This window comes from Alosa pseudoharengus, unplaced genomic scaffold (genome assembly GCF_046254945.1).
Source record: "Alosa pseudoharengus isolate Yale_2024_CS ecotype anadromous, Long Island Sound unplaced genomic scaffold, YU_APseudo_1.1 YU_APseudo_1.1_scf_5, whole genome shotgun sequence".
Lineage (NCBI taxonomy): Eukaryota > Metazoa > Chordata > Actinopteri > Clupeiformes > Clupeidae > Alosa > Alosa pseudoharengus.
The window spans coordinates 15,598,583-15,609,066 of record NW_027468837.1 but is presented as its reverse complement, the minus strand read 5'-3'; the positions used below and the strand labels follow the sequence as shown (position 1 = coordinate 15,609,066).

At 41.0% G+C, this 10,484-nt stretch overlaps 1 protein-coding gene across 1 annotated transcript in view; it reads left to right on the top strand.

Annotated features, from left to right (window-relative positions):
- The first annotated feature begins 907 nt into the window (after positions 1–907).
- The window catches only part of myh7ba (myosin, heavy chain 7B, cardiac muscle, beta a), a 20,689-nt gene continuing 11,112 nt past the window's right edge, over positions 908–10,484 (top strand). Inside the window, 21 exon segments of the mRNA XM_076268691.1 lie at positions 908–1,378; positions 1,566–1,669; positions 1,878–1,942; positions 1,944–2,019; positions 2,158–2,307; positions 2,433–2,485; positions 2,763–2,859; positions 3,993–4,019; positions 4,215–4,298; positions 4,535–4,598; positions 4,758–4,856; positions 5,685–5,788; positions 6,198–6,336; positions 6,691–6,809; positions 7,231–7,284; positions 7,286–7,384; positions 7,496–7,666; positions 7,887–8,066; positions 8,742–8,874; positions 9,302–9,371; positions 10,367–10,484. The exon segment at positions 10,367–10,484 is cut by the window's right edge and continues 31 nt beyond it. Of these exon segments, the coding sequence (XP_076124806.1) occupies positions 1,279–1,378; positions 1,566–1,669; positions 1,878–1,942; positions 1,944–2,019; positions 2,158–2,307; positions 2,433–2,485; positions 2,763–2,859; positions 3,993–4,019; positions 4,215–4,298; positions 4,535–4,598; positions 4,758–4,856; positions 5,685–5,788; positions 6,198–6,336; positions 6,691–6,809; positions 7,231–7,284; positions 7,286–7,384; positions 7,496–7,666; positions 7,887–8,066; positions 8,742–8,874; positions 9,302–9,371; positions 10,367–10,484 (2,106 nt within the window). The 5' untranslated portion in view covers positions 908–1,278.

Genomic DNA, 10,484 nt, shown 5'->3' with positions numbered 1-10,484 from the left:
TTTGAACTTTTTCTTCTGTGTCTGTCATAAGACTTCAAGCATCCAAATAATTCCTAACCAGCAATGGCTGCTTCACAAAACAGGCCAAATATGATGGCTTATGTTAAGCATCGTGTCTAGTGTTGAGCACCGAGGGTGCTGAAATAATATCTCCTATGGCTACAACTTCTGTAGTGGTATACAATGGCAGCCCCCCTGTTGGCGTCAACAACAAAAGAAGCTGTGAACAAGCCATTAGAGGGAGAGAGATGGGTGAGGCTACACATGTGTATTTTATTAATTGAATACTTGTGAATTGTTGTTGGCCTCCAGGAGAAGGTCTATAGAGGAGTCTCAGCTTTCCTCAGACTGTACTTGGACCATCAACTGAAGAGAGTGTAACACCAGGTGTCAACGACTCTATAATGAAATAAATGGGCCCAGGGAATGCCACGCAGAAATGGCAAATCAGATATATAGCAATGGTAAGTAGATATGAGCAGTGATCTCATTCACACCTTGAAGAATGGCTGACCCTCACTTCTCGTAGTTACCAGCCTTGACAGCTCTGTCCAGAGGGAAAACTTACAAGCTCGCGATTCAATTTATCCAGGCAATTACGCGTGCATAACCTGGCCAGTTGCGAACTCGATAGTGGTTCCACAGTTGACAATAACACTATAAACACAAACACCCCCTTTGGTTTGCACCGCCCTCCACCCCTTCCGACTTACCCTAAATCACGCCTTCCCGGTACAAAAATAACTGGCTGTGTGCTTTGCGCAAAGTTGAAATGCAGCTTGCCTTTTGTGTCAATTGAGACACACGCTGCCCACCAATGGGCGGCAGAGGAGGCGACACATGATAATGTTTGACATATCTTCCCAAAGCGTGACCTTGATGGAGACAATAAATAGGGCCCATACAGCTTGCGCTCTCTCTAGCCTTTCAGCGCTTGCATAGGTTAGTCCATCCGTGCGTAGTGGCAGTGCCATACACATTTCTTTCAGTTTATTAACAAAATTGGAAGGAATTCATAATCTAGACTTACAAATAAAAAAAGAAACTCTACTCATATATTTGTTGAGGATTGAATTAGTCAAACATAAAATAATATGTGACAGGTGTACAACTGATATTGTGAATGTTTTTTTCTTTACAACTTTTGGAGGAAATAAATAAGAAAAGGGTTTAACGTTGAATTGCGAGTAAATGTTAATTTTACTCTCTCTGTTCAGGTTTGTGGAAACTTTTATCCAATTGACCTTAGAAGTGTAGCAGGACTTTGGAGGCACCAACATGTCCCGCTTATTGGACATGGAGGAGTTTGGAGAGGCAGCGCCCTTTCTGCGCAAGTCGGATCTCGAGTTACTGGGAGCACAAACGGTGGCATTCGATGGTATTGTAGAACATTTTGATCTTGTTTTGTTCTTATGATGTGATGTAGCTAACTCGTCCTTTACAACGTTGGACTGTCATTGTATAATGCAAGGCATGGATTATGAGTCGCTGTTACGAGATATATATTTTCTCTCGTGTTGAGAGCAGCGCGGACACACATGTTAACTATTGTGCTACTGTGACAGGTAAGAAGCGTGCCTGGATCCCGGACGAGAAGGAGGCATATATTGAAATTGAAATCAAAGATATCAAAGGTGACAAAGTCATCGTTGAGACAAATGATGGAAAGGTTAGTATATTATCGGATGCAATAGCCGTAAACGAGTTGTTTTCAATGGTCATTGGCGTTGTTGTTTGGTGGGGTGATACATGGAAAACTTAAAGCACTTTTAAAATGACTTAAATCACTTTGTCGCACAAAAGTAGGCTACGCGATTGATTAATGTCACTGCATTTTCTGCAATCAGTTCAAATAGTCTTTCCCTCCACACGTGCAGACCCTTACCGTGAAGGAGGATGACATCCAGCAAATTAATCCTCCCAAATTCGATATGATTGAGGATGGCTATGCTGACCCACCTGAACGAAGCTTCTGTTTTGTTTAACCTGCGGAAGCGCTACAGCAACTGGATGATATATGTGAGTGACAGGCTGCATCCTCCAAATTTGCTCACAAATAGCGATGCTGACCGCCAAGATGTGACGAGGGAATTTGGATTTTTGTCTGTCAACGAAGTGGAGAGATCTCCGTCTTGAGTAATGTTGCTGTCTTTGTAGACGTACTCCGGGCTGTTCTGTGTGACGGTGAACCCCTACAAGTGGCTCCCGGTCTACACGGCCCCCGTGGTGGCTGCCTACAAGGGCAAGCGCCGCTCGGAGGCCCCACCGCATACCTACTCCATTGCTGACAATGCCTACCATCACGTTGTGCAGTACGTAGGACTTTCTTTACTTTTTCCCATTATCTTGTTTAATGTTGTTATTGAAAAAATAACAGACACCATTACTTTTTGTATTTTAAAACATCAATCTTTGTTGCAAAATATTAATAGCTATGCATTTGTTTTGTCCACACAGATCGTGAGAACCAGTCCATGCTTATCACGTAAGTGTACAACAATATCACAATAGCCACCAACATTAATAATGTTACAGAAATTAAATTGATATGATCACTTGCATAAGCCGTTGCTAAATATACTAGGCCTACTCAATACAGTTAGACCTCAGCAATACTTTTGCATTAATTGACATTTACATTTAATTGGGACATTTTTTCCATCTTTATGTACGAAAATGCATAATTTTGCAGTCTTGGGATTTTTTTGTATGGCATGACATTTTTGTCCATTTGTCCTAAACTAATTTTTGACTACTCCCAGCGGAGAATCCGGTGCTGGCAAAACTGTGAACACGAAACGTGTAATTCAGTATTTTGCCATAATAGCAGCTCTGGGGGAAGCGGCAGCTAAAACAGGAGTAAGGCTAAACGCTATCCGTGTTTTGGGATTTTGATTTTTCCCCCCATTTTATTTTTTCTCCCCATATTTTTTGTGTGGTTCCTTTTGAGAGTGAGACACCTTTTGATAAACCTTCATCCTAGACTGGGACAAAATTCCATTCTTCCTTCCGGTCCCATGCTGGAAAATCTTTCCTCATGTTCACTTACTTTTTTCTTTTTTCTTTTCTTGAGAATATTTTTGTCCTCCATCTTTTTTCATTCCCACAAAGCTCTTCTCCTTTTTTACAGTGTTGGTATTAACCTCTCAGTTTTACCAGCCGTCTTTAATGAATTTTTTTCCAAACATTTTTACTACCTCCAGGACCCATTTTTGCTTATCTGATTGATGTTCACTAACAAAGATTTGTTGGGTAGATTTGTACCCTTGTTCTGGTAAGCTGTTGAACTGAAACAAGTAATGGCCAGTCCATGTGATTTCAAATGTGAACAACTACAAAAAAACATCAGAAGTTCTGATACAGAGGTTGGGAATTTTTGATTCCCAGAGTGGGACTGGTCAGGCTGGTCTTCAGTTCAGTGTGGAAACCATTCAAATTCAGAGTATTGTTGTTGGTGTTCTGGGTCACGTTTCCTGATAACGTTGTCTCTTAATCTTTACAAAATTAGGCCTATACCTTACTTAATAGTTTGCTTCTCTAGGCGTGTTTCCTGAACTATCTCTTAAGAGTCTTTTTTGCTATGTTACGTATAGGCCTACCTTGCCTTAAGAGGCTAAATCCATGTTTCTGGCATCCATTATTGACATTCACTTTTTGAGCAGGTGTCAGATTTGTTTGATGGGCATGACAGCGCAAGTGATCATAGCAGCAAGGATATCCATGTCGACATTTAATAAGCAATTATTTTTTTCCCTTTTTTTGAAATTACAATCAGGCACAACATGCAATGCAACACATAGCCTATGTATGTCTTCCTTGGCAGTAAGTGCAAGGAAGGAATATGTCTCGCCATTAACATACATTTTTTTGTTTTTTAACTATAAAAGGTAGGCCTAAAACTAAAGAACATTGTAGCATTAAGAACATTTCAGGAAACCTTGCCCTCATTGCTGTTATAGGTCTACTAACAAACCTTTCTCATCCCTTTTCAGGGTCAAGGTCCTGCTACCAAAACTGGGGTGAGTTCATTAGCAACTAAAAAAAAAACATTTTGAATATACAGTAACTATGTAATACACAGCTTCACAACAACCAAATACAAAGTGAATCAATGCAAAGTAATACAAAACTTCAGTTCAGAGAATTTACCTTTGGAGATACATCTTGATGAATATCTGTCTGAAAACTAACCCTCTGATGATGTTTCCTGTTAGGGCACCCTAGAGGATCAAATTATAGAGGCCAACCCTGCCATGGAGGCCTTCGGTAATGCCAAGACTGACAACTCCTCCCGCTTTGTGAGTAGAATATTTTGCTGGACATTATTGTAGAAGTTGAAAGAGTCTTATGAGTTTTCAACACAATTTGATTAGAGGAAAAATATCTGAGATTTTAAACGGCAGAATTAAATGAGAAGAGGACATGACAATTGTAACTGTCTCTCTAACAACTCATATGTTGTGTTAGAATGGTGGGATGTACCATACAGATGTATGTTTTAAATATGTTACATTATTGTTTTCATCTTTTATAGGGAAAGTTTTTAAGGATCCATTTTGGACACACAGGAAAACTAGCCTCTGCTGACATTGATATCTGTGAGTTATAACATCATACTCATAGACTTATATTTGCTTAAAATGCCAGCACCATATGTCATATTGTTACCAGTGCATGTTAAAATGGTGCGCACACTGGCTACAGTGGTACTTCCATTAATTAATGCACATATAAAATACCCTTTACCTTGTTTTCAGATCTTCTGGAAAAATCCAGAGTGATATTTCAGCAGCCTAGAGAAAGAAGTTACCATATCTACTACCAGATCATGTCTCAGAAGAAGCCAGAGCTCCTAGGTAACAGTCAACGTCTCTCGTTAGAGAGAACATTTATTGACATCTGAAGAGTTCAAATGCAAAACCCTCTAAATCCATCTGGCCACTTTTCTTTTAAATGAGCATCTTTTTTATCAGGCTCCTATAGGTTTTTGCCCTACAAATCGATATTTCAGACCAGTAAGAGAGCGAAATTATTTGATTAATGTATAAATTATACAATATAAATGATTAACGTATACTATGTGTGGAGAGCATTCACTCACCATTCTTATGTTTGACAGAGGTGGCGTTTAGAGGGTTTTGCTGAACTCTTAATTTCTTGTCCTCTTGTACTCTCATGTATCATGTTGAGCACAACATTTTATACAGGATATGCCATTGATATAATTGTGGTAGAAATTTGTGCAGACGATAATGAACAAATTTCTACCACAATTATGATGCAAATCAAATCAAATCAAATTTTATTTGTCACATATACAAGGTACAATATCAAAATGCAATGAAATATATAGTCTTTTAGTATTTAGTCTGATTCCAATGACTGTGCAGTGCACACTACGGCAAAGATATATATAGTAAAGGAAGTAGAGAATAGAATATAAAAATACTGTAGTGAAGTATCACTATCATGCCATTTGGTCCAGACAAGGACAACAGTCCTCGTTCAAGATGTCGATAGATTGTGGCTAGAAGCTTTTCCTCAGTGCAAATGAGCTTCAGTTATCGGAAATGTTTTTGTCACCAAGCCTGAAATAGCAATCTTAGTTTTTAATTTTCCAGTTCATTACCTCTCCTGTGAGTCTAAAGTACTTTTCCATCTCCCCAAATTTGTTTATGTTGCAGACATGCTTCTGGTCTCCTCCAACCCTTTCGACTACCATTTCTGCTCCCAAGGAGTGATCACGATAGAGAGCATGGATGATGGACAGGAGCTCATGGCTACAGACGTAAGTGACCGCGAAATCACTGTTGCTAACGATAACAACAGTGACAGCAGGCACCAACCCGCTGGCATTAAGTCTTGTACTCGTCTCACGTAAGCCATGGCAATGACCAAAGTCTGTCGTAATACCAGTGCCATCCTCTGTGGGGCGATATGACTTTCTGGCTAACTGTGTGGCAGTTTCATTGACCTGGGCTGTCTGTCATCAATGTTGTACTTGTTTCTTTATACTGTGAAATGAATAAAAGCAGCCTACACTTTTCCCTATACTACAACATGCAGGACTTAAAAATAGCACAATCAGTTAGCACAATCTGTGAACACAGTGCATGACACAAAACCGCTTCTGAAACACCTCTGGTGACCTGGTAATATGTCCTCCCTCTGAATGTTTGTTTTTGTGTGTTGGCCAGCATGCCATGGACATCTTGGGTTTCAGTCCAGATGAGAAATATGGCTGCTACAAGATCGTGGGGGCCATCATGCACTTTGGCAACATGAAGTTCAAGCAGAGGCAGAGGGAGGAGCAGGCTGAGGCCGACGGCACTGAAAGTGGGTTGGATCTCATACTGAGGACTTCATTCTAAGATTTTCCGTCTTTTGTCATCTTGTTTCCAATTCCTAAATTAACTTCAAACCCAGAAGTTCCAAGTTGTACCAAAAGCCAGTGGGCACAATAGTATGTATGTCCCCTCATAATTCTATGCTGGAATCATAGTGGTTCTACATCATGTGCAGTACAGAACAATAGAATATATCAGTCATCACATTTAGAGTACCGTAATATGAAATGGAAGATGGAAGATTGATATGATTAGCTATGGTATTATTGTAGTAAAAGGATGCTTCCTCAGATTTTAGTAATTATAGTAATCACATGTGTGTGTGTGTGCGTGTTCTGATCAGGTGCTGATAAGGCCTCCTACCTGATGGGCGTGAGCTCTGCTGACCTCATTAAGGGCCTGCTGCACCCCAGAGTGAAGGTGGGGAATGAGTACGTGGTGAAGGGACAAAATGTGGAACAGGTGAGTCTCATCTAGAACACTCAAACAGACAACACACACACACACACACACACACACACACACACACACACAGTAGCAATGCACAGGACCCCTCTCTGAAAAAAGAGAGAGAGAAAGAAAGAAAGAAAGAAAGAAATAAAGAAAGAAAACAATTGTACAACAGTTTAGATAATTGTAATGTTCATTTTTCTTTCTTCCCCTTTTCATTGATAAAAACACAAACAAAAAGAGCATTGATTTATTTGTCCTGCCGATCAATATGGAGGCACTGAGCGCCCTGTGGATTCAGCCTGGTATCCAGGCAACAGTATGTGCGTTCAAGAATGACAGCTGTGCCTCTCTGTGCTCTGTGTGTGTGTGTTTGTTTCCTTTGTGTCTCTATGTGTGTGTGTGCGTGTGTGGGGGGGTGTGGGCGGTGTAGGTTAACTATGCAGTGGGAGCATTGGCCAAAGCTACGTACGACCGCATGTTGTCGCAAATGGCTGGTGGGGCGTATCAACAAGACCCTCTACACTGTCCTGCCTCGGCAGTTCTTCATCGGCGTCCTCGACATCGCAGGCTTCGAGATCTTTGAAGTAAGTAGATGTACTGTAATGGAGGCATTTGACAGCTTTTTTTTTTTTTTTTTTACAGATTTTACTTGACACCATCAGCTGTCTAATGTTATTTTTTTTCTCTTCCTTAAGCTGAACAGCTTTGAGCAGCTGTGCATCAACTTCACCAATGAGAAACTGCAACAGTTTTTCAACCACCACATGTTTATCCTGGAGCAGGAGGAGTACAAGAGAGAAGGGATCGAATGGACTTTCATTGATTTTGGGCTGGACCTCCAAGCCTGCATTGACCTCATGGAAAAGGTGTGCAGAGGTTTAACTCATCATTGATTGTGCCAATATCAGATTTTTATGGTAGTTATCAAAGATAGCAGTTGGATTCTAAGTTTTCTAGATCTGTAGACTATTGTAGGTCTGTGTAAGGCTTAGTCAATTGTATCATTGCAGCACATGAATGTAATGAAACTTGGAAGCTGGATATATTTGATTGCATTTTCAATGTACTTTTATTGTTTTATCTCAGCCCCTGGGAATCCTTTCCATCCTCGAAGAGGAATGCATGTTCCCAAATGCCACGGACGGCAGCTTCAAAGCCAAGCTGTACGACAACCACATTGGCAAATCGCCCAACTTCCAGAAGCCGCGGCCGGATAAGAAGCGCAAATTCGAGGCCCAGTTCGAGATAATGCACTACGCCGGAGTGGTAGGCTGACTCTACTCTACCATAGCCATCTGTAGCTTATCTTGGCGAACACAGCGTTAGCAGCTATCATGAGTGTAATTCCAATGGAAGACAGATACAGTTCGGAAGCTGATTGAGCAACCTTTTGAGCTGGGCAATGTTGCTGAGTATTGTTACTGAGTATTGTTGTTTTGGTAGGTTCCCATTGAAATTGGGCATCATTTTTTTGATCATTTTGCAAATGATCACAATCATCCAACCAGACCACATGGAACTGTTTATGTGGTTGCCAAGCAACATTACTCATCATCTTGAGACCTGTATTCCTAAAGAACCCTTCACCATTATTGTTCTCTCATTTTAAGTTATTAGAAGAGGTTTCTTTGACAAGTATTTTTAACTATAATGAACAGTTTTTTTGTCAAGGAGTACCATTTGGAAAAGGTATTTTTGAGATACCTCAGCATCTCTCAGTATGCAATTATATATAAATACCATAATACCAACCATAATGATCACTCATACACAATGTTTATGATGACCGTTTAGATAATTTGACCGTTGATAAAAAATGACCGTTTAGATAATTTCCGACAGTCTCTTTGTCTTTCCTTATGATTTTTCCTCATTTATTTGTCATCTTTTTTAGCATGTGTGTGCATGGTCTCTTATGCATCTCTGTATTTGACTTGCCAGGTGCCTTATAACCTTGCTGGCTGGCTGGACAAAAACAAGGACCCTCTGAATGAAACAGTGGTGGCCTGCTTTCAGAAGTCCTCCAACAAACTACTGGCTGCTCTCTATGAGAACTACATCAGCTCCGACACAGGTAACAGCGCTGTCCACTCTACATAGCTTATACTAAATTGTCCTAATGTGGGACACTGCCTAATGTGGGACACCTAAGCTCCAGTGGGTGTGGCTCTTTCCCAAGCTAATGAATGTCAGTGAAACCATGGGAAAGGCAAAGCTGTAGGGTCCTGTGATCAAAACTGGATGTGGATTTATTGTGTTGCCCTCACATCATAGCCTAATAGCCTACTACAGAAGACCGAAAAAAACAAAAAATGTCCCACGTTAGGGCAATCCACCCCCTACATAAATATCATTCACATTCTTCATTGTTCCACACTTAAAAAGTGGATTCTAAAGGTCTTTCTGCCAATGTGTACTTCGCCTCTTTACAGCGCTTCAAATTTGAAAGGCTGTGGCATTGTGTATTCTAAGTCTATCTGTAACATGATCCTCCACTCCAGCCTCTGATCCCAAACCTGGCGCCAAAGAGAAGAGGAAGAAGGCGGCCTCTTTCCAGACAGTCTCCATAAGGTGAGGATGATGTCATACTGTTTGCCCGGGGTGGTCACTTTGCCCTGTCCCATCCTGTTCGCCGCGAATCGCCTGACCGGCTGACATTTACGGCATCACGTGTTTCGTATTTTAAGTTACAGTTGCACGAGGGAGCCTACCAACACTGTTGGAAGAGGGGATAATTTTATTGTAGGGGGATTTTTACAAATTATTTATAGTGTAACTCACTGTAGTGGAAAGAAACCGCCTGAGCCCTTAGAGTGTTTAGCCCTGTGCCGATCAGCTGCCGCAAAGAGGAATTTGGCTAATGATACACAGGGTAACCTTTTAGGCAACATAACCAGGCAGCATTACTGACAGACACAACACAGCCTCAACGCCTTTGAGGGTCACGGCCAAAAACGACACGCCAGCTGGACTTTGTGTCACTGTGATGGTATCTGCCTTGGCAGTGTAGCCTGAAAATGTTGCCTTACAATATGGCAGAGCTTTATATTGTCTGTTTTTAACTGTGAAGGACCAGTAAAAGTGTACTTTGTATGGTATTGACACTGTGAAACATGCCACACTTAAAAAACGGCTGCCCTTTGGTGAATGTCCTTCTGTAGACGAGAGGGAGGCAGTTAAGACTTGCAGTGATGTTTAGGGCATTGATCAAATGAACATCACTTTAAGTCTGTGCTGGCTCCACTGCTCCAAGCATCTCAGGACACCACATCACACACAGCCTCCCAGCCTACCAGTCTCCTCACACACATCTGCCTCTGTCTGTGCAGCTGGGAGGATACACAAACAATTGTTACTGTGTTTTACCTCTAATCACCCATAAAACTTTTATATTGTGCAATGACATCTAAGTTCAAACATTTCTATTGGCCAGTGCAATAAAATAGAGCAATAAAATCATATAATACAGTAGTGAAGCAGTTGTACTGTTGTACAGTTAGTAATAGTAAAAAATACACCTGGAAACATTAGAACCTGGTAATTCTGGACAGAAAAGATTTTTAAAATGTCATAGAGAAGGTTACACTCGGTGCCCCTGGTCATGGTCTGTATGTGTTGCATCTGCAGGAGAATCTGAATAAGCTGATGACCAACCTGCGTTGCACTCAGCCCCACTTTGTGCGC